Raw genomic sequence first — 24,512 nt, forward strand, 5'->3', positions numbered from 1 at the left:
CTGTCTAACTAAAGTAAGAAAGCCTGGTTTTGTTAAAAAGGCTTGAGAAACCGATTCCAGGATGTTTTTATATCACTTCAGTTCAAAACGTTTCTTTTTTGCTTATCTCAAAGGACAAATAAATAAAAGTCATTTAAAAACTAACTTCTTACAAAATTTATCTTGTTCTATAAATGAGGTGAGACCTTATAAAGAAACAAACAAACAAAAACCCTCACACTTTCCAAGCCAGATCAAAATTAACTCCCCCACTCACACTCAAACGTTCACACTTAAGCATGAGAATGCGGAATGCGTAGCGACCCTGGACTCGTCTATCTATTGGCATATCGCTTGTCTATAATTAAGTAAAATAAAAAATCGTAACATACTTTCGTCTTTCTTGTATCCTTGATTTCAAATCAAGTCGCAAATCAAATCTAGCCGCTCGTTTGCCCCTTCCTTATCGTAACGGGAAAGAGAGAACCATTGGTACGCATTTAGGGAGAACTCGTCCTGGGAATTCAGGAGACCTCCGCTTTTCCTCCTTGTGCTGCTGCAAGAGATGTAACCCGAATCTTTGTTTAGGTTTTGACTCGGGAGCGAGAATGTAAAGACAAGTCAGACATAGAAAGCATATTCTTAAAAAAAAAAAAAAAAAAAGTCAAGTTAACGGGCCATCCGCATTCCCCCCACCTAACACTGAACTTAGACTAAGTTGTCTGGTGCAGATAAAGATCTTAACATGTAGAGAAGGCGGGTTTTTCATAAGGAGGTGAGGCTGTCCCTCCAGGAAAAGACTTTCCCCCACACCCCCTCCTCTCTGCGAGGTTCCACCCTCTGGAAAACACAACTTTCCCTCTTTCCTGGAGGGACAGGCCTCAGTGTGGCTGAGAGAGGAATCTTAAAAACAGTTGGTCAGAGAGTAGCTACGCTACAGTCACTGAGGGCCTCTTTAGACCTAGACACACTGGTGGCAACGCTGTCCTGCCAGTTAGCTTTCCTTGGCATTTGGGGGCGGAGGAGGAGACACTGCGGACACCCACAGCCTCTGACCCTCTGGAGCTGGTATGTGATGAGCAGCGCCTGCCTGCGGGGCCATGTATTGGAAGAGCGATCAGATGTTTGTGTGTAAACTGGAGGGAAAGGACGTGCCGGAGCTGGCGGTTCCCCGGGAGAAGGTGAGCGAGCCTACGCCGGGCGGGATCCGTTGAATAGGAGTTTCCTTGAGAAAGAGAGTTGTCCAGCTCCTAAGCCAGGTTGGGAAACTACCTGTCACCGCCTTGTCTCCAGACCTGACAATTTTTTTTATTACGTAGTAGCAGCGTTAGGTAGTAATCATTGAGTCCCCTCCCCACGGGCTCACTTAACCTGAGGCATGGACACTCTAATTTGGGAGACGAAGCCTGGAGCCTAAGACACTCACGGGGCAATGTGAGTCCTGCTTTTATTCTATGTGACCTGCTGTCGGCGGCAGTCAGGGGCAGGGGTCGGAGGTCTAGGTGTTTGTCTCGTGCCACCAAAATACTAAAGGCTGCACTCCGCTGAACGCTGGCTCTTGCCACGGATAAGGCGCATGTGGGGCTTGAGAACCGGCGGCGACAGACCTGAGGACTTGGGTCCTCCAGAGCCCACCCGCTCTTAGAAAGGACCAGAAGAACGATTTCACTGGAAATTCCAAAGGGGCAAACTTCGCAGCACGAGGCGAACCTAACGGGGGAAACCTCGCAAGCTGTCACCTACTCCGGAGGCAAGAACCGTGGGTGCTCACATTTTATGGTGGAACCCGATTCCTTTACTGTTGGAGAGCAGGGCGGGAAGGGGATGGCGTCGGCTGGACACGGGCTGGGTACTGCTGGCTTCGTGTTTGCCTGACGGTGGCGGGTGGAATTTCTGCCCGGATGCTTTGTGTCCGCGAGGTTGCGGCCAGGGAGCAGCTGCGCTGGGGGACACCCAGGCGTGGGACCGCTGCCTCACCTGGGGCTTTCAGAAGACAGTGGGAAAGGAGAGAAAAGGATTGAAAAGCGAGGGGTGTGGGCTGCTGGAACCTGCGGACCCACTGGCCCTAAACTAGACTTCTCAGAGAGATTGCATTCGTTTATAGAACAAAACTGAAAGTGCGGCCAGGGCTTGGGGGATCCTTGAGCGACGTGTCCATGCTTTCTAAAAATTCTGACCCGCATTGGGTGAGGGTTTTTTTTTTTTTTTTAATGGAGCAAATTAAATTCAGCTGGATATTTCCATTATTCAGCCCGCTTTTGCGCTGGTTAAAAATAATCCTTTAGTAGCTAAAATGTTGACTTACTGAGCACTAAGTGGCAATTCACACCTTAAAGAAACCAGTGTAAATCGCTTACGGTTCTAATTGCTTCAAGTTTACCAAAGAGCTGCTGGCTCCGTTTAATCTGAAGCATTTTCATTCAAATTGTCGGAACAAACACCAGGCTTCTTAAATCCCACTGTAATTAGCTTTCAAGTATCCGATTAAACCTCTTCACCTTTCGGGCTATCCTATTCAAAAAGCCCCCCCTTTCAAAAATATATGTGTGTCTTGCTCTTTTAATTGAGGTTATTAAAGAAATCAAGTTTCTCTCCCCACCCCCTCCTCAGTCATCTTTTCTTCTCTCTCACTCTACCTCCCCCCCGCCCCGTGCCCCCTTTAGCCGGGTGTTCCCCGCTCCCGGGTGATTGACGTCTAGAAAGCAATCGCTTTGTGCACTGAGGCCGGTTATTAGCTGGGTCCCCCCGGTGGGGGGCGGGGGCCGGCGCGCCGGGGTGAGCGCGGGGCTCGAGCCCGCAGCCGCGGCCGGCCGCGCAGTCCTCGAGTCGCCCGCTGGCGGCGGCGGCCCAGGGAGGCTGCGCGCGGGCGGCCGGCTGCGCCCGGGCTCAGGTGCGGGCGGTTGCACGCGCCGCCCTCGTGCGCGCCCTTCAGGAGCGCGGTGGGGCCGGGACTGCGGGGCGCCGCGCTCGCCGGCCGCCCGCTCCTCACCGCTGTCTCCCTGCCTCCCCGCTCTCGCGGCGCAGTGCCCCGGGCTCATGTCGGAGGAGTGCGGGCGGCCTGCAGCCCTGGCGGCCGGGAGGACCCGCAAAGGCGCTGGGGAAGAAGGACTGGTGAGTGGGGCGGCGACCCGAGTGGGGACCCCTAGCTCCCGGGCGGGGCGGGGCTCGGCTCCGGGGGTCCCGGGGTCCTGCTGCTGGGACGGGGCAGGCTGGGGATCGAGGACAGTCCTTGGGGTGCCCCGTGGGGAGGTGGGACGTGAAAGGCCAGTGCTCGGCTCTTCCTGCAGGTGAATCCCGAGGGCGCCGGGGACGAGGACTCCTGCTCCTCCTCGGCCCCGCTTTCCCCGTCGTCCTCGCCCCAGTCCATGGCCTCGGGCTCCGTGTGCCCGCCAGGCAAGTGTGTGTGCAGCAGTTGCGGCCTGGAGATTGTGGACAAATACCTCCTCAAGGTAGGATGGGGGGGCCAGGTGAGCCCCGACGGAGTCAGTGTGAGGGTCAGGGGTGGGGGGAATGCCTCACTTCGTGTCAACCGAGGCTCTGTAGACCCACTCAGCATATTAGTCCACTACTCTAAGGCCCACGGCGAGAAGTACGACAAGGAACCATCCGATTTTCCTTATTGTGAAACAGTGTAGGGACAGGGTCTACAGTGTAAATGAGGGTTCCCCTGGAGTGTGCGGAGGACTCGGTCACCAGCAGCGAAAGAAGGGCTTGAGGAAATGCCACCCATTCTGGCACAGCTACCAGATGCCGCTTTTGTTTGCTTTCCAAGCCTAAACTTTTACTTACTTAAAAATGTCATACTCTGCAAATTGGTCCCTCCTCTCCAAAACACCCGTGCTGCTATCTACATAGACTAGGCCTGGGTCCCTGTGTCATTCTCCCTCACAGCGGCTTCTCCTGTAACTAAAAACACTGTAAAGCACCTTTAAAGATCTTCCGTTTTGGACTGTTACCATCATCGTGGTCATAGGTTTATTTACCGGTACCTGGAACCTTCCCAAAGCAAAAGTTTATATAAAGCTTTAGAAGCCATGTGGTACCTCCCAGATCCTGCTAAGCACGGTGGTGTTATGTCCTTCCAGGGCTTGGGGGAAAACAATCTAGCTGTAAAGTTAGGTGCCTGTATAAGACCCCAGCTGAAGTGGTTCACGGGGGCGGTTTCAGAGTTGACTGTCTTAATTTGGTTAAACTTTCTCTTCAAATATTTCCGTGCTGGGGTGGGGGTGGGGGGTTGGAGTTGAGATTCTGGCAGGCTGAAGTTACCCTTGTCAGGCAGGGTCTTGGTCCCTGTGTCTTAATCTGAACACATTGGATTTCCAACTTCAATAGCTTTTAAAAACCACTATGTAAAACAATGCTTTCCAATACACCAAATTAGTTGCTAACCAGTTCACTTTCTGTCCCCCCCCCCCTCCGACCTTCAGTTTCAGAAGGATTAATTACAGAGAATAAAAGATCAAAACGTGAATTAGTGGGTTTCTTTAACTTCATGTCAACATTCAAACGCTGCTTTGTGGGTGAAATGGGAATATTACTTCCTGGGGCCCAGATAGAACACTAAAAGAAGCTTGAGTGAAAACATTTTCTAATGTTTTTTGTTGGATTCTTGAAGCTCAAAAATTAACCTGGCTTTCTCTTTAAAATCTGCATTCTTAAAATCCCATTTCCCATTTCCCTCTGTTAAAAACCATCCACAAAAACATGCACTGAGCCAAAGTAGCTTCTTGTTTTAAACAAGGTTCTCAGTGGCTACCAGAATCTGGAGCAACTTAAGAAAACTTTTAAGATGTAGAAAATAGTTACACAGTAAAATGTATTGTGTGCATTCTGGCCCAGACACTAGCCTTGACCTTCTATAATGTTATGCATTGCTCATGCTTGTCTTCACATTATAAAAAGTGTGTGTCTAAGTGGTTCTGCAAAGTTTTCTTTTGTAATTAGACAGGCGTCTACCTAGGAAAGTCTTCTACATACAATCATATTCTGCTAGGATTTATAAGGTAACTAAAATGTAACACCATAAGGTCATTTAAGCACTCTGAACTTCTCGGCATCCCTAGCCCAAGTTGAAGTGCTCACTCCTTGCTCCAAGTTTGAACCTAAACTTCTTACTGGTAACAAATATTTGATCCAGTATAGATGTAGCTTTTGAAGCTATGGAAACAAAACAAAACAAAAATACCACCAGCCTGTGGTGTGACAAGCAGGTCACACAGTGTCAGACAAAATCATCAGCTGTGGTTGTTACCCCTCTACTTTCCTGTCCTAACCCAGCCTGGTGTGGAGCCATATTGGATGAATGCTAGTTCAGAGAAGGTTTCCAGAACCTTTCCAGGGTCTCCTCCACCTTTCTTACTCCCTGTCAAGGACTGGGAATGTTAAGAAGCTCTCTTCTCTTTCTCAAAAGAAACTCTGAGGAAAGGTGTAGGTCTGGCTTTTGTAGAGTTAGAGAGAGGCTCCAGCCTCTGTTTTAAAGTCTTGCTTTAGAAAACAAAACAAAAGCCTGGTGTAATGGAAATAAGGCCTCAAGTGGCGGAGGCTCCAGATGCCCGGACTTTCTTTATTAACTGGATACAACTTAGGGGAAAACGTGAGGAAAAGACATCTCTGCTTCCAGGAAATATTCTATTTGGTTAATGTCTTTTTATTCTATTTTAATCCAATTAACTGTTTTATATAGTGAATAGATATTTCTTTTGGAGAAAGACCCAAACTTAAATTTTCATCAGAAATTAAACATTGCTTTGGAAGAGGCTCCTAACTCTGCTAGAAAACCCATTGTTTCCTTCAGAGTATCATTTGCATTTTCCCTGACTGCTAGTAGGAAAGCATAAACCTAGTTAGCCCCTGTCCTGACCACAGGAGCTGCACTGCAGGCCAGCATCGCTGGACACACATTTCTATTTTGGGGGACTGAACTGCAGTGTTCAGGGGGGCAGCATCAGCTTCAGTTAACCTCAGTGGTCATTTGTCTTGCTCCTATGTCTAGAGTGCCCTGCTTTCTTAAATAGCACCCTGCCTCACGACTTGAAGTACAAATAAACATATTTCCTGGGAGCATTTAAAACTACCTATAATCTGGTATCTTCCTACCTACAGAGGCTCCTTCATAGGTTACCAACATCCTCCTCCTCCTGGGCACGGGCACATTGTTCTCTGTAGCTGCATATGTTAGGGGAGGGGAGGAGACACAGCATCCTCAGGAATTTCTGAGGTGTAAGGGAAGTGTATTGCCTGCTTTCTCTATTAGGGGGTTTTACAAATCTATTCTCTGTCTCTGTTGTTCTTTCTGATGGGTACACGGTCCGTAGCTGTTTGCCCAAACTGTAGATCGAAAGGTTTGTCTCCACTTCCATACGTGCCAGGTTATAGAAAGGATGAGAGTTTAGAGTAAGGATGAGAACAGAACCGGTATATATGATTCTAGAATAAACGTTTTCTCTCAAGGTAATCTCAGGAAGGGAGAGATAAAATGAATGTGAATGAATACCCAAATCCTTCAAAATCATAAAAAAACAAACAAACAAAAAACCCAAAACAAGCTTGAACTGTGGCCTAGAGGAGTCTGGGTTCTTGTTGGAGTCTAGAAGAGGCTACAGCCAGATGCATGCTCAGGTCAAGGGTGCTGGCTGTTTGGGCGGAAGCATCCAGAGTGTGCATGTGCTGTGGAGAGCCAGAGCTAAGCCTTCTCTTGCCTCCACACAGTCAGAGGCTGAGGCTGGGGCTCGCTGGGAAGGCGGTGTGGACTGTCTGCTCACCCTCCTTTCCCCCTTGCAGGTGAATGACCTATGCTGGCATGTCCGCTGTCTCTCCTGCAGCGTCTGCAGAACGTCCCTGGGAAGGCACACGAGCTGCTATATTAAGGATAAAGACATTTTCTGTAAACTCGATTACTTCAGGTATATTGCCAAGTTCTTGTTTTTAATAAACACCCCAAGAAGATATTTAAAAAGACTTCTGTAACAGGGTCTTCTGCATACAGTTTGATCACTCAAGGGCAATTTTTATTATATATTTCAAATTATTTCTTTCTAGATCAGATCTTGCTATGTAGCCTAGGGTTGGCCTTCAACTCACAATATTCCTGTGCCGGCCCTCCCGGGGGCTGAGATTAGAGGTTTCAAGCGTCATGATCAACCTCTTAATTTTGGGGAAGGGGGTGTAATTTGTATTAAAACTAAACTAGTGTTAGTTTGCTTGCTTTAGGAATTGGCTAAATAAAAATTCATTCGGATTGTTTTCCCAAACGAGAGGATGAAAGTTTAGGGGTATTTAAAACAGAGACTCTGGAGATGTGCAGTAAAGGATGAGACACTCTCAAGGAGAGGCCACAGCAGTGCCTCCTGTTTAAAGTCAGTGGTGAAGTGGAATAAAACCATCATGTGAGACACGGTTCCTGGTGACAAACAAGGCGTTGGATACTATAATCAGCTACACCGTTATTCGAAGAACAAACTATTCAACTGTCATAAATACAGCAAACTGAGTTACTCTGCCAGAGGTCATGCCTCTATTTTGTGGTCTGTTCTTTGCCTTTGGGTCCTGAGACTATCTTTGTAGAAGATATTAAATGCTCCAATTCTCGAGGTGACCTCCTCATGGTTGTGTGAGTGTCAGGTGTGCCCCCAGGATGTGCTTCTTTGTGGAGAGCTGTCTAAAAGTCACTGTAAGCATTGCTCTAAATGTGGTCCCATCTCTTCTTCGCCTGCGCTCCTAAGTGAGAAAAAGTTCATTGTAAAATTCTGTCTAGCAGAACTTGGCTAGGCAGCCTACTAATTACGGGGTCGCCGGGGTTTCAAAAAGTTCTATCAGTTCAGCAAATTACACCAAATATGATTGTATGGAGGTGAGAATGTGGCTTCGTAATATTCAGTCTGTCTTACAGAACCAAGTGTTTTTTAAAATTACCAAAAGTATACGGTTCTCACCAGAGTTGCTTTCCAACTTAAAAGCATTAGTAACAATTGCTTCCTCTTCAACTCACAGTGTGTTGATTTTACCTTTCTATGTTACATAAACACCCTTTGAAATTGTTTTTGCTTCTTTTCAAAAATTCATTAAAAATCCTTTTCTTGAGGATTTTTGGATTTTTTTGGTATACGTTCTGAAGTTCATTTTTAGAATTCAATGCTCCAATTAAGTTGGCAATAATTTTTAAAAATGGTTCCTGGGTAGACACAGGCAGATATGCTAACCTTGTCCACCAGTGACCAAATTGGGAGACAGAACAGGGCATCTAGTCACTAAGACTGAGAGCAAGAAAATTCCTTTCTGTTCTTGCATCTTGCTGAGAATGCCTACAGATGTTTCTGGAAGTTTTAGACACCATTTCCACACTTCTGTGGCAGGCGAAGTGGCCATTGGTCATGGCTGGAGAGCCTCTGAATTTTTCCTCCTCACTGAGAGGGTGAGGAATACAGATTCTGTGCACTCTCTGATAATTTCCAATTTAAATATCTTGGCACTACTTGCTACCCCTAGTCACCTCAGCTTGATTTTGTGTTTGTTTTGTTTCCATCACTGGGGACTAAACCCAGTGCACATTATTAAGTACACACCCAACCATATGCTAGGCCCATCCCCCTCAACTGGATTTTAGCCGGACAGGGTTTCTATTTTGGGTTAGCATATTTAGACCCTTTGAGGTTTTCAACCTGGAGTGTATGTGTGTAAATGTGCATGTGTATCTGGAATCTCCAGAAAACCTATAAATGCCTTAATAGTTGACACAATAAAGGGGCTGTTGAAACTACTATTTTATGTATTTTAGAAGAAAATCTGAGAAAACTTTCGAAGCTTTGTTTTTAAGAAAGATTTGAATTGGGACCATGCCTCAACTGCTTCCCATATTGACACTAAGAAGGATTAATTCCCGTTTCGATTTCAAGATACTTAGCTACTTACATAATTCCAATAGAGCATGATGATGTGTTAGCTTGAGGCCAGCCCGGTTAAATGGTTAAATACCTCCCGTGCCTCCTTCCTGTGTACAGACGGTATGGGACTCGCTGCTCCCGCTGTGGCAGGCACATCCACTCCACTGACTGGGTCCGCAGGGCCAAGGGCAATGTGTATCACTTGGCCTGCTTCGCCTGCTTTTCTTGCAAGAGGCAACTGTCCACGGGAGAGGAGTTCGCCTTGGTGGAGGAGAAGGTCCTCTGTAGAGTGCACTTTGACTGCATGCTGGACAATCTAAAGAGAGAAGTGGAGAATGGTGAGTGAGGAGATAAAACTGACTTCACCCTAGGACTGTTCTAATGTATTATTTTATACAAGGAACAATGGTTATAAAGTTAACATTGTTGCCAGCAAAGGACTCCAGCCATTGATTTGCAGCCAAAGCGTAGCCTCTAAGCTAGTCTGAGGCAGCAGCCTGGAGTTGGATTCAGCCTTTATTTTTTTGTGCACGTGCCTTCCTAAGATCGGCCTTAGATATATACTTTTAATTTACTGCATTTCAGGCAGAGTGCACATGGCTATAAATACTGTCTTTTACAGTTCGTTTGCATCAAGTTTTTCTTTTAAAAAAAAACAATTTTACCAATTTGGAAGATTCATGATGCATTGCAAAAGGCCAAGGTGTGTGAGGAAACTGGCTGTATAGAAGTGTAGACCCATCTGAGTTACCAACTGGATGGCTTGTTTTCCAAATGCAGGTAATGGGATTAGTGTGGAAGGAGCCCTTCTCACAGAACAAGACGTCAATCATCCAAAGCCAGCCAAAAGAGCTCGGACCAGCTTCACAGCCGATCAGCTCCAGGTAGACGTGGCAATGCATTTGTGATTTTTGAAGCCCTTTCCCCACAAAAGAAAATAGACCTAAGGAAAAATTAAAAAGCAATCTCCACGCTGCCTGGAACATTGTTTTCTAATACTTTTTCTGTACTTTTTAAAAGCTCTAACTCCATGAGAGTGTCAGTGTATACCCACTGCCTTGAAAAGTCATGGTGTGCAGAGTCTAGTCCAGTAGTCTGGTGTCCTTCAGGTCTTTTGAGCATCAAAACGGGGCACAATGTTGGTCCATTCTGCCTTCCACGAGCATCAGTCTAAGGCAGACATTTTTGATACATGGAATGACACCAGAAGACGACTGTGTGGAGACTCAGCTGAAAGAGGCAGCACCCAGGCTGTGGGGCTCTAATGTGTTGTCATTTAAGTAAATGACCTGTTGTTTAATATATAGAATTGCACAAATTTTGTCTAGGGAAGAATAGAATCTTCCCAGCACAGACAGGAATCTACAGCTGACACCAGTCATAAAGAGATTGAAGCAGCAACTCTATTGTCCATGCTGAGGTTGACTTTGCCCTTGAAAATAAAGGGACTTTCTCATCATAGCTGTCCTGGGTATGAGCATTAGCTCATTTGTGAAAACTGTCAAGAAAATTACCCCTTGCTTTGGACTTAAGGCTACACATGATGAGTGTGTCTGGCTTTTTTTTTTTAAATCATATTTTCTAAAGATCTGCATGGCTGAGGTATTTGTTTTGTGTTAAGATAAATAATTTACTGCACATCTTTCAGGACCTTCGGAGTGTGTTGTATATTTAGCACCAACTTCAGCTCAGGACTGAAGGCGATCGTTTCTTGTTAACAAATAAAGGAAAAACCACTTCTGGTAGCCAGAGATTGGCCAGCATTTCAGACCTCTACAGTAAAAATGTTTCAGGAGTGGTGTTTAAAGAATGGTTAGAGGGGTAACCGGGATGTGACTGGTGCTCTGAAAGAATCTGGCAGAGGACCAGATTCAGAGTATTAAAATCTAAATCCATAAGAACGAAACCTACAACAGCACAATTGCTTTTATTAATTAGACATTAGGTCTTTGACCAATGAGTAATACATGAAAAATAAGAGAATTGGGAGATTTAGTTTCATGTGAGCCTTGTGACTCTGATGCTCCCTGGAGTGCTGCAGAAAATCACACACATCCTGGGTTTGAAGTGAGTTCTTCTCCAGGCTTTGCAGGGGCACTCAGTCTGAACAGATGGGCTGGGTTAGACATAACAGCCAGTAGACAGCTATCGTTTTGAAAGTTCCCCACAGACTTGGCCATGACTTTGACAATTAGAGGCTTCAAAATTTGGATGTGAAAATTCCTTATTAAAATTATAACTCTGCAAGTTTGAAGACACAGCAGGTATCTATACAATCTCCTGTGGGAAGATAACTACAGAAAAAAATATGGTGATTATTTGTGGAGGTTTATGCAGGCCAAGTCCTGTTCATATATATCATCTTCTATTTCAACAAGTCCTCAGTGTAGTCAGCCTCTCCAAGGGCACAGGAATGACCCATGAGGCAATCAGCCACGCAAGGGAGTAGCAGAGAACAGGCTCAGATAGCCTTGCCCAACCTCTGTTCTTTTCATGTGGCTTTGACTCCCGGGAGACCATGTGCTTCACCAGAACCCAGCAATACAGAGAAGAGAAAGCCTGAATTTTGCAGACAGGCTTCCAATAACAACTTGCAACATTCACAAAATACGTAAACCATGCATTAAAAACATGACACGGATCATAAGTTAAAAAAAAGGGATCAGCGTGAGTTCAAAAAGTGAAAGCACGGTCTCATCTATTCCACACTCGGTAGCATTGATCCGACTCCAGAGACTGTCAAAACAAATGAGGTGCTAGGCTCAGCTAAAGAACAAGAGAGCAGGAATAGCCACTGATTAAACACACACACACACACACACACACACACACACACACACACGATCCAAATCATTTACTTTCACTAGATTATCTGATAAACAAGCATGATAATCACCTTGTCAAATTGTCTCAATTTTGAGAAAACAATGTATTCAAGTATTGACTTCAAAATAATAATAATAATAATAATAATAATAATAATAATAATAATAATAATTAATAATAAATCACCCATGAAAACTGAGCAGAGACTGTCCTTGTAATCCTTGTTTTGGACAGAGGAGTTTTAACGTAGGGTAACTAAAGAAATTCCCCAAATTCCATTTCAGAGTCTCACAGGAAGAAAAGTTTCCCGATCAGAGGGCTATGGCTACAGATGTAACTTAAGCATGGGATACAGATGTATAGCAAGCTCAGGGAGGATACTTAAATGCCTGCTGGGGCCTGGGCCTTGCTTCGCTCCTGACAGCCAACCATGTCAGCATTAAACGAGCCAAGGCTGGCTCCTACTCCGGTCTACTTTGGATATCATTGTTCAGATGCTGGAACACACTCTTCTGGCTTTTCTGGATCTTGGCTTAAAGTGATGATGCCACAGGGCGTTGCCTTGGTCATCCCAGAACAGTTCCCACTAGGTAGGACTGGGCATGGGTTGCAGTAGCTTGAGCATCTGCCAGATAGGAAGGCTAAGTAGAATTTAAAGGTCTTGTTTTTCTTTTTTCTCTGTTTTCTTTTTTTTCCTTCCTCCCTCCCTCTGTTCCTTCTTCCCCCTCTTTTCCTCCTTCCCCCTTTTCTTTATTTATTTCTTCTTCCTTTGTTCCTTCCATCTGTCTCTTTCCTTTCCTTTCCTTCCTTCCATCTTTCTTTCTTTCTTTCTTTCTTTCTTTCTTTCTTTCCTTCTGTCTGTCTATTTCATTCTGTCTATCTCTTTTCTTTTTCTTTCTTTTTTCCTTTCTTTCTTCCTTTCTTTGACTGAATACTGGTACTAGATAAAAGAATAGCAAAGTGCCCTATTCTCTTTAGAATAATTCTAGTTCCTAAGGGCCAGGTGGACTTAAGTTCTATTTCCTTCCTTGATGAACTTTCTTCACTAATATGTTGGTTCTATCATTAAACTTTTACTTCCAGATTTTTTCTTTTTCTTTCTCTTTTTAAACCAACTAATCAGTAATGACATTAGGAGCAAATCCCCAAATATCTGTTCTGCTTTATCTTTCTGAGAAATTAAAGACAGGATCAATTTGCTTGCCATTTGTCTCTGGGATGTTATGCCCAGGTCAACACACACACACACACACACACACACACACACACACACAATTGGATAGAAAAGCAGTCCCTTGGATTAAAGAAGAGAAGAAAGAGGGGATGTGGAGTCCATTTTCCAATGTTTTAAAATAAGAACAAGTCTATGCTCCTTTTATAATGAATCTATCAATACACTATTAGATGGGAAGCCTCAAAATGTTTCTGGACTTTTTCCCCATGCTCTTGAGACTTTCTTCATATGGTCAAGGTTCCTCTGTTAACAACTCTAAAGTGTACACTGTATCACAGGCACACAGAATGCAGTCCCCCACCCACCACCCACCCACCCACCAAGGAGGGTAATGCAATGCAAAAGGATGGTTTCCCCTAGTCCCCTGGGAGCTCTCACTGCTCCAGCATGAGGGACAAGGGGAAGCCAAAGTCCCAGGGGACTTTGAAAAAAAAAAAAAAAGCTGTGGAGCTCCTTCTGATAAGTGAAGAGGGAGAAAGCCAGTACTGTTCAGCAAGAACAGGCTGAGAGAAAATTCACACTGCCTGGGGGAAGAGGGGCAGCAGGGGGTGAGGAAGTGGGTGCTCACTTCCCACCAGTTCATACTGCTTATGGCAGGGGGACCCACACAGTGGGGAAGCGGACACTCACAGATAGCCTGCTGACCGGCCTTAATCTTACTGTTATTCTCATACTCCTCTCAGCTGATGGACTTTAGGTCATTCTTGAGAGTCCCTCTTCCAAGAAGCCAAAAGCCTTGACCATGGGTTTCATTTTCCTCTTCCCGTTACCTTTAATTAGAGAAGATTGGTATTTCTATATTTTTCTTCTAGGAACTTAAGATCAGGGACCTCCCTACCCCCACCATATATGAATGCCATAGTACTTGGCATAATGGTATCAACCCAGAATGTGACCTCCGAATCGCTGGACACTGCTAAGGTCTTGTTGCATGGACTAAATAAAGGATCTCAGGAGGTTGCTTCCTATGGAGCAAATGTTGGGGGCCCCCACCCCACCCCCACCCCCACCCCCTGTGACATCATTGCCGTATGCTGTAATCCATCCCTGCAGCAAAGTACTGCTTGTAAATCCACAAAAACTTTGTGAGAGAACTTAAGGCTGTTCAGACCCACAGAGGCTAGAGATAACTGATAGAATTTGAGTATTTCCTTGAGTTCCAGTGCAGGGATATTTTACAAATGGGAAGCCACTGGAGGGAGAGTCAGTGTCGGTGTGTTTTGGGAGTTCAGAGACTGGATGGAGAAAGGGGAGCATCTCTAATGTCATAGCTGAGGGCAGAGTTTTACATTCCAGAGGGTTAATTTTTAAAGATCTCAGAATTAGAGTTCATGTAAATTTACAAAGCACACCTTTCTTTTATTTGTGTTGGCTGCATTCTTTTTCAAGTATCAAAATACACATGCCTTGTTTTCTTTGTTTGCCTTATCTGTTCTACTATCAAGATGCAAAAGATCAAGCTTTTAACTATTTGCTCTCAACATCTGTCTTTAAAAACAACTACAGGTTATGCAAGCACAGTTCGCTCAGGACAACAACCCAGATGCACAGACCCTCCAGAAACTGGCAGAAAGGACAGGCTTGAGCAGGCGCGTCATACAGGTGAGAGCCCCACAGGTAAACAATACACATGCTTTGGCTGTAGAGAACTCTGCATCTGGTGCTCCGGGTATGCATGCTGTTCTTTTGTGACAACACTTCAGAGTGCCAGCTCCTATGTCCACAATGAGTCATTTTAAAAAAATTTATTTATTTATTTATTTTATGTATGTGGGTACACTGTTGCTGTCTTCAGACACACCAGAAGAGGGCATCCATCAGACCCCATTACAGATGGTTGTGAGCCACCCATGTAGTTGCTGGGAATTGAACTCAGGACCTCTGGAAGAACTAAGAGGATAGTTCTTAACCTCTAAACTATCTCTCCAGCCCAAGTCCTGAGTCTGTTTGTTTTGTTTTGTTTTTTTGTTTTTGTTTGTTTGCTTTACGCTTATGTGGCAAAACTTTTCCTGGGGAGATGCAGCACACTTGTCTGCTTACTCCGGATAAGGAGCCTACAACAGACCAAAGTGTGGGCACCACCGAGCCCAGCTTAGTGAACTGCAGGTTGGAGAATGTCCTTTGCAGGTGCCTCTCTGTGTGGTCTCATGCTCTCCCAGGACGCTGGGTTGGCTGGTTTCTGTGTCTTCCAGGCAGCTAGTCTGGCCTCAGAATCATCTTTGCAACTTTGCTTTTCTGAAAGTGACTCTCAGCTTTTATTGTTTACTCTGGAAGGGAGGTGGGGTGGGAGTGTCTAGTGAGTCTAGTCAGTTTCAAGGGCTTCCTGAAGTTATCCTGAGCCATTTGCCCTCCTGCTTAAGGAGCTTCCTATAGGATGGGGTGTTTCAATCTCAGAGGACACTGTTAAACAACGCCTGTCATGGGCTTCCCTGGGCTAGGCCACCATTTATCAGATGACTCTGTGTTCATCTTTGTTAGCCACAGAAGCTTCGGATCCTTAGGCTGAGAAATACAGAAGACAGATCTGGTTCTAAGCTCTGCTATCCTCCTCTCCCCTCCCCTCCCCTACAGCTCCTCTTTCTGCACCTCCTACCCCATGTATAGGGCATGAGCTGCCATTACTAAAGATTCAGGGAGAGGAAGTGACATAGCCAAGCTAGGGAAGGATGCAGCCAAACCCGCTACACTGTAGAGTTCATATATGGAAATTCTGGGATTGGGATTGCAAAAGCGTCTTTGTAGAAGGAAGCCATGATAGGAGATTGGGGAAGAAAGGACAAGTTGACATAACATGGGAAGAAGTGGAGCCAGGAGTGTTGGTTGTGGTGACCGGAAAGCCAGTGAGGTGGCTGGTTGGTTGGCTGACTGGCTGCTTGATCACGCGCTTGCTTGTTCATTTGCTCCTACTTGCTTTTAGGAGACTGGACTGCAGTGTGGGCCTATAACTAAACACACAGTGCGAGCAGGTCCTGGCTGCTAGCAAGACAAGAAAACAGCCTAGAGACTACAACACAGAAGCAGAGGGAAGACCATAGCTAAATTAGAAACTAAAGCTCAGTTGACTATAGGGCAGGGGATGCAGTCACCTCTCTATCTGTGCTAGCCTAGCCTGGTGATGAAGGGCTCCTTCATGTGGGGGTAATGACTGTGAGAACACCACCTGAAGGATAAACAGTGGGCCCCACCCCCAAAGCCTTATACCTTGACACTGAGTTGATCTTTAACAAACACAGAGTGTGTACAAGTTGTGGGGAGGGACCTTAGAGGGAGGATAGGGTCACAGGTGTGTCTGCACAGAGCATGTCAGCACCACAGAGGGAGGGCCTGAAGAAGGATGGCCTCAAAGAGGAGGAGACCACCTGAGCCAAGACAGCAGAGAGAGACCAGGGACGTGGGACAAGATTTAAAAGAATTGCTGAGTTTTTTTTAAAAATCAAAGGCATTAATCATAACCAGCAGGAAAAAAAAATCCAGCCAGGGATGGGGGGGGGCGGGGTCATGCTTTCCTTTTTGGGATGTGTGTTGTTTTCTAGGCTGGCTACACGCCCCTTAGGTGCTTTCTCTCCAGGGAGCGGAGCAGGAAGTATTTCAGATGAACAAGTAATCCTGCACTTGCCTCCCCCTCCCCCAATGCCAGCGGCTTCTCTAAAGACAGGGCTTCCAGCCGCTCTGCTTCATCAGCTCTGCTCTGATTGCAATCTGCGAGGCTCCCTTGGGAGGCAGGTCCATGTCCTCTGTACGGCCCACACATTCAGAATGCTGTTTTATGTTTACAAAAGAACTAGCAGAGGGATCAAACCAGAGTGCTTAAAACATCTAGATGTGGTGTAGCATGAAGGGCTATATGACCTTGAGGAGGTCAAGAGAGGGAGGGGAGGCTGGAGGCATCTTCAGGCTTCTGTGCGTGGTCTTCTGGGAAAGCGTGGATAGCAAGGGCTGGCTCGAGACCCACTGTGAAGTTTCTTCATGACAAGCTGCATCTGTGTTGCCGATGCCACTGCCACTGCCGGCAGTAAAGTCTCCTGTGCTTAGCTCAGACCCCAGGGCCTGAAGGATCCCTTCTAATCCCAGACTGTGTGTCTTCATGGTGGAATGGAGGCAAGAAATTCAGACTCATGGCCTTCGTGAATCTGGCAAAGGAGATGGGATGGTCTTCCCAGAGTGGTTCCTCTTATTGAAGGAATGAGGATCTGAGAGAGATACCTGCTTATTGAAGGAATGAGGACCAGAGAGAAACATCTGCTAGGCTGTCTCCAGCCATTTATGTAGGTCATCATGTGCAAGTCAGATTGAGCTCCAGCATTAGCATTTAAATATTATATTTTTGGGTGAGAACTTTTTAATACATGTACATTGAATTTTAGATGTCTTTGGTACGATAGCTGGTGACTCCCGCTATCAGAGGTGGCATGTGACCTTGGTATAGGCTATGTCTCCCCCTAGAAACATTCCCTGTGCTTCCTCTAGTCACCTGCTCCCCCTGTGAGAGTGATAACGCCTGCTTTAAATTCACGGCTGGCCAGCACTCAGTTTTTAAGTCTCAAGGGACAGCACATGTCTTTGAGGTCAGGTCAACCTTTTTTCCCTTATAAATTCTTTGCAGCTTCTTTCCTTCTCTCAAGCCACACAGCTCCTACTTACCAGACCCGGACACAGGTGACACCCATGCATCTATCTCCCTGGCTTGCTCCACCGAGATGCCAAAATGCTTATTTTAATTTTTTTCCTTTTTTTTCCTATCATTTCTCCTATGACACAATTTGTTTGGAATAATGGTGGTCAAGTAAGTGGTGTGCGTGTGTGTGTGTGTGTGTGTGGTGTGTGTGTGTGTGTGTGTAGAAGCATATATGTATGTGAATGTGTGTGAATGTTTTGGATTATACCCAGGGTCTTGCACAAGCCAGACGAGCCACACCCTAGCCTGTGGTAGCATTGTTTAATAGAATAACTCTGTATGCTGCAGTTGCCTCTCGTGACAGACCGTCCACTCACAGCAGATTGGTTTTTATATATAGCGGTCAGGCCTCACGTACCCAGATCTGGCCTCACCAGTCTGGGATTGCTTCATTTCTGCAATAGAGAGGATAGCAGAGTGGCTGGGGCTTTGCTTTCTGTGAGGCCTTGCCAGCTGGGTGTGTTTGTAGTTCATTCTACTTAAATACGACTAGTTTGTTCTTATAATAGAGTTGACCTTAGCGTGCTTCTAAGGGAATAGTCTATGTATTCACTAAGAGAGCTTGCACTCAGCAGGTTAAAATGTGACTGGGATGGCTCAATCAAGAATTTTGTAGAAAGCTGTGAGTTCCCAGTAGGGACTTTAATAATGTGACCATGGATTTGAAATGCGTCCAGCAGGTGTCTAAGAATACAACAGCACTTGCTTTTTAAGTTCTGATTAAAAGACCTTTCCTGTTTTCTGCTTTTTCCAAATGCCAATAGTAAAACTAGAGACATGTTTCTGGGATTCTCAAGGCTTTACTGTTTTTAAAAGGTGCTTCTTTAGCATAGAATAAACCTTGAAATCACTAGAGACTATTAGCCGGGAGAAAAAGACTTATAATAATACTTGAGATAAAATGTTTATGCAGTCCATGGACTTCTTAGAATTTTTTTTGAGGCAGGATCTTGTACATCCTAAACTGGCTTCTAGCCAGAAATGACCTTGAATTTATTTTTTTTATTTTTTTATTGGATATTTTCTTCATTTACATTTCAAATGTTATCCCCTTTCCTGGTTCCCTTCCCCATCCCCATCTCATCCCCCCTTCCCCTGCTTCTATGAGGGTGCTCCCCCACTCCTGCCTCCCTGTCCTCACATTCACAGGACCAAGGGCCTCTTCTCCCACTGATGCCCAACAAGGCCACCTTCTGCTACATATGCCGCTGGAGCCATGGGTCCCTTCCCCATGTGTACTCCTTGGTTGGTTGTTTAGTCCCTGGGAGCTCTGGGGGGGGGGCGTGGTCTGGTTGGTTGATAATGTTCTTCCTATTATCCACCTGCCTCCTCCTCCCAGGTGCTGGAATTACAGGCATGCACCATTACACCCAGTTTCTGAGAGGCAGGGGATGAACTGACCCCCATGGCCAGGGCCTCCCATCCCTGTCTACAGCTTGTTCTGAGGATGGGTGGTAGGATGCGTGACTCAGGCTGCAGGTCAGAAGCTGCTGTGTGATCTCACCGTGCACTCTTCTCCCCCCGCAGGTGTGGTTTCAGAACTGCAGGGCGCGCCATAAGAAACACGTGAGTCCCAACCACTCCTCCTCTGCCCCGGTCACAGCTGTCCCCTCATCCAGGCTGTCTCCACCCATGTTGGAAGAAATGGCTTACTCTGCCTATGTGCCCCAGGATGGGACGATGCTGACGGCGCTGCATTCATACATGGATGGTAGGGAGTGACAGCTGGTGACTTCTAACCCAATTATTGACCTCATTCACAGTTTGAAAGATGACCTCAGTCACGACTGAATAGTATTGTAGAGGGTACAGAAGACAGTAAACGCATCCGACTATTAGTTTAGCACTCCACTGCAAAGCTACGAATATAAGTGATGACTCAGTACTTGGGTGTTTTTACTTTGTTTTGTTTTCTGCCTCTCTTCGCCTCTGTAGCACTGGCACTGTAAATATGTGCCGTCCCGCCTATGTTTGCTATTGTGGTTGTTTGTTTCTGGTTTTTTGTTTTTGTTTTTGTTTTGTTTTTATTTATTTTTTACATATTCACTTTACATCCCGCTCACTGCCCCCTCCTGGCCACCCCCTCCCACAATTCCTCCCCCACCCCCCCTCCCCTTCTCCTATGAGTGGGTGGGGGCCCCCTTGGGTATCCCCCTCTACCCTGGCACTTCAAGTCTCTGTGAGGTTAGGCACTTCTCTCCCACTGAGGCCCGACAAGGACAAGGCAGCCAGGCTAGGAGAATATATCCCACACACAGGCACCAGCTTTGGGACGGCCCCTGCTCTAGTTGTTTGGAACCTACATGAAGACCAAGCTGCACATCTGCTACATATATGCGGGGAAGGCCCAGTCCACCCCACATGTGTTCTCTGGTTGTCAGTTTAGTCTCTGGGACCCCAAGGGTCCAGGTTAGTTGACTCTGTTGGTTTTCCTGTGGAGTCCCTATCCCCTTCAGGGCTGCAATCCTTCCTCCTCTTCTTCCATAAGAGTCCCCAAGCTCCATCCAGTGTTTGGCTGTGGGTGTCTGCATCTGTCTGAGGCAGCTGCTGGGTGCAGCCTCTCAGAAGACAACATGCTCCTGTCTGCAAGTGTAACAGTATCATTAATAATGCTGGGGATTGGTGCTTGCCCAGGGGATGGTCTCAAGTTAGTGGTTGTCTGTTTCCTCAGTCTCTGCTCCATCCCCCAGCCCTGCATTTCTTGTAGACAGGGTAAATTTTGGGCTGAAAGTTTTGTGGGTGGGTTGGTGTCCCTATTGCTCTATTGGGGATCCTGCCTGCCTGGCCATAGGAGGCAGACTCCTTAGGCTCCATATCCCCAATTCTTTGAGTCACAGCTGAGGATACCCCCATTGATTCTTGGGTGCCTCCCTCCCCTATCCCAGGTCTCTGTCTCTTCCTGGAGAGACACCCCCCCAACACACACACACCTCCCTTCCCTATCAGTTATAGATTCCCCGTCCTTCTCCATACCTGGCCCCAGATGCCCCATTCCCCTTCCCTCCCCTTTCCCACCCAGTTCCCTCTCTCCATCTGCCTTCCACCTCCCCTCCCATGGTAGACTCAAGCATCCTCACTGTAGCCTGTTTGGGCCTGTGGACTGTAGTGTGGGTATCCTGCATCTTATGACTAATATCCATTTACAAGCGAATACATACCGTGCATGTTCTTCTGGGACTGGATTACTTCACTCAGGATGGCATTCTTGAGATCCAGCCATCAGCTTTTGCTGGTAACATTTTTCATTTCTTTTTTAAAGATGTCCTTTATTTTTATTTTATGTGTGTGTGTGGTGTGTGTGTGTGTTTGTGCGCTTGCATGTACATCTGCACCACATGCATGAAAGTAACATCAGAGGCCAGAAGAGGGCCTCTCCCCTGGAACTGGAGTTACAGATGCTTGTGAGGCTCTCTGTGGTGCTGGAGATTGAGTCTACCTCCTCCTCTGGAAGAGCAGCCAGCACGCTTAACTGCTCAGCCTCTCCTTGGCCCCTTTTGCTTTGTTTTCAACTAAACAAATATTTAAATAATTTACTTTTATATGACATATTTCTGGACTGGAGGGTTTTTTGTTTTGTGTTGTATTGGTTTGCTTGTTTGGTAGGGTTTTTTTTGCCATATACATACATACATACATACATACATACATACATACATACATACATACATGTATATGGCAAAAAATTACTTTTTTTCTTAATTGAAGGCAAACGTTTAAAGCACATGGAATGTGAGAGTCATCAGTCTTGCTGAGGGATCACTCATGCCTATTCTATGGTTGATAGCCTTTTGTGCTCCAGTTTGGGTATTTTGGGAACATGCTACTGTGGATTCTCTCGCATACATCCTCTGGTGCCTACTGAAACTTCCCTCTGGTATATGCATGGGCCATGTGAGGGCATAGTTGGAGCGGTTGCTCTACTTCATGACCTTCTGCCTGAAGTTTAACTTCTGAAAGTTTCAGACCAGTTTTCCCTTTGACCCTGAGCCCTGAAGGTGCTCCTGTCCCCACAAGCACTGCGCATGTGTCCCTTCTTCACCTTAGCCAGTCTGCTGACCATGCAGTACCATCTCATGTTTATCAGCTTCCCCCTGACAGACAAGATGCCCTTGGACACCCGCTTAACTCTTGTGAAGACCCTGCATATCTCTTTGGCTACTTGCCTGATGGTTTCTCTTTTTCAAAACGGATTTTACCTTTTGATTGTAATCTATGTACAAAGCCTTTTGATCTCGGCATGTGTTGAAAGTATCTTCTGCTTAGAGGCTTTTCTAAGTTGTTTGACATCTTGCATTGAAAGGACTGCTTATTTAGCTGGTTGTGGTGGCATAGGCCTTAATCCCAAAAGACTCAGTGAAACAGTATTTGGCAAAACCAGAACGGGGAAGTGGGAAGGGGTGGGTGGGAGCACAGGGGGAGAGAAGGGGGCTTGCGGGACTTTCAGGGAGCAGGGGGGGGGCTAGAAAAGGGGAAATCATTTGAAATGTAAATAAAAATATATCGAATAAAAAAATAATATTTATCTACCATTAAAAGAAAAAAAAAAGGAAGAGGCATAGGCAGGTAGATCTTCAACTTTGAGGGTAGCCTGATCTACATAGAGAATTCTGGGCCAGCCAAGGTTACATAGTGAGACTCTTGTCTCAAAAACATTTTAGGTCAATGATGAAGATTGTTTTTTACATTCTAGTTTTTTGATCTTTCGTTTTTTTAGAACATTTTCTTCCAATTCACCTTCTAGGTCTCAAACTCACTGTATATAAGAGTGTCAAGCTCGGCCTTTGGCTTCTTGTTCAGATGGAGTTCCTCAGCTTGAGGACGCATCTGTGCTGAGACCTGTCTCCTCGGTGCCTTAGTCCTTATGTGAACAGTTGGATTTTCCGTGTTCATGTGGAGGCTTGCGTTTGATGGCTCCAATGTCTGGGCCTTTACTGCTGCACCTTCTCTGATGGTTCTCCTCTGTTTTCAGTCAAGCCAAATCTTATTACCTCCCAAAACAAAGCAAAACAAACAAACAAAATCAAGAAACACAAAAGCACTTTATTTCAGATGTTAGGTAAGAAGAGATCACCAGAGGCTCTGGATGGTCTCTCTCCAGAGTTGACTGTAGCTTCCTATGGTACAAACATGGGCTACAGGAAATCACCTCAAACACAGCCCTTGCGAAGCAAGTCTGCTTCAACTTCACTCCTTTGACTTTGGAATCAAATGAGGGCCCATGTGTGTTTGATTTTTGTTTTCCCTCTGCCCTCCCAAAGTCCCAGCCTGAGAGACCTTCCTCACAAGTTACATTTGTTAGTGACTCTGTCAGGAAGAAGCCTCTTTCCCTTCTCTCCTCCCTGGCACTGGGCTTCAGAACTTCCCACTTCCTGAGTCTCTTCCCAGCTCACAACCCAGTCACTATGTGGCTCTCCTGGTTGATCTCAAAGGGAGGTTTGGTTTGAAGCAGCATGGCCTTGTCTGAAAGCAGAATTTCATTCTAAGTTTTTGTTAAAAAACAAACAAACAAACAGCCAATAATACTGTTGTGCCATGTGGTCACGCTGCTGTTGGAACTGTAGATGTCCTTTGAGAGACTGCAGCGCTACTCAAGACAAACATGTTTAGATGCCAGAAGGGCGTGAGGCCAGGACCATGAGTGTAATTCAGGGAGAATGCAGTTAAGTACTCTTAAGGGGGAACCTGGGTGTCCCCCACACCCTGATACCTGCACAAAAGACAGGCGACATCTTCACACAGGGCTCATGTACCTTTCTCACTAATGGGCGAGGGGCAGTGAATGAGACAGGGATGGAGCACGCCACCATGCGCAAAGCCTTCCCCTACTAAAGATGGGGTGGTTAAGAACCGCCTGGGTGCCTGCTTCTCTCCCTGTGTGAATGAGTCAGCCATCCTGCTAAGGTGGCAGAGTGGCCACTGCTAGTGCCTGATACCTAGCTATGGGGAAAAACTGATGCCAACAGCGAGGCAGTGACCTTGACATGCTCTTGTGTGTGTAGACTACTCTCAGTCACCCTAAGGAACTGATGTCCACCTCTCTTTCTGTTTTGTAGCTCACCAACAACTCCTGGACTCCAGCCCTTGCTACCCTATACAATGACCCGACTGCCAATAAGTCATACCTAATTCCTTCTTTCAGGGATAGAAATGATTGAGGATATAAACTTGTCATTTATTATGTATAAAATACCATTGAAAAGATATTAATGTTAATTTTTTATTTAACACTCAACGCATTTTGAACATCCTTTTGCTGCCCAGGTATGTATCTAGAGTTGGCCTGCAAGACACTTTTATTGATTCTTCATTTTGTTTTTGTTTTTTGTAAAACTTATGTTTACAAAGAAGAAAACAAGTCAAAACATTTTTTTTGTATTGTCTGGAAATAGTTGGCTCGAGTGTGTGTATATTAACTTATTTGTCACCAAAAGAGCACTTTGCCTGAAAGGCAGGACTAATCGCGTGCAAAACGTTTACAATCCTTTGTGAAACTGTAGTTTATCATTAGTTTGTACCTGTAAGTTATTGTTATAAATATTATCTGTATTTTTTTGTCATATACAACTTTATACCTTGAAGCTTGTATCTGTGAATTTGCAACTGAAATTTATTTTGCCAGTGTTTTCTAGACGAGCTGAAGGCACGTCCGTCGTAGCATGCCGTGCACACCCACGGCGGTGTCTGCACTTGAGGGAGTTCTAGCTGTAAATAACACTCTAGTTTACGAAGCCCACCATCCTAAGTTCATTAAACACTTTGCATCCTGTGAAAGTCACAGCCCGCTTATCTTCTGTGTGTAAATTGCTCTTAATTCTTTTTTTTACAAAAAGCTGTTTTCGTTTGAGCCGGGTTATGGGTACATTTTATTGGGAAGCCTATTTGTAGATGACTATTCTTAGCAACAAAAACAAGACCAAAT

The 24,512-nt window shown here is 45.7% G+C and overlaps 1 protein-coding gene across 1 annotated transcript; it reads left to right on the plus strand.

Moving 5' to 3' along the window:
- The first annotated feature begins 898 nt into the window (after positions 1-898).
- Lhx8 (LIM homeobox 8) lies at positions 899-23,693 on the plus strand. The gene is made up of 9 exons (XM_052178472.1): positions 899-1,160; positions 3,004-3,090; positions 3,267-3,428; positions 6,760-6,881; positions 8,976-9,196; positions 9,639-9,742; positions 14,425-14,520; positions 19,121-19,304; positions 23,647-23,693. Exons 1-9 carry the CDS (start codon positions 1,080-1,082, stop codon positions 23,691-23,693), a joined length of 1,104 nt encoding a protein of 367 aa, XP_052034432.1. The 5' UTR covers positions 899-1,079.
- Positions 23,694-24,512: the final 819 nt, after the last annotated feature.

The sequence above is a fragment of the Apodemus sylvaticus genome, chromosome 4 (genome assembly GCF_947179515.1).
Source record: "Apodemus sylvaticus chromosome 4, mApoSyl1.1, whole genome shotgun sequence".
Classification (NCBI taxonomy): Eukaryota; Metazoa; Chordata; class Mammalia; order Rodentia; family Muridae; genus Apodemus; species Apodemus sylvaticus.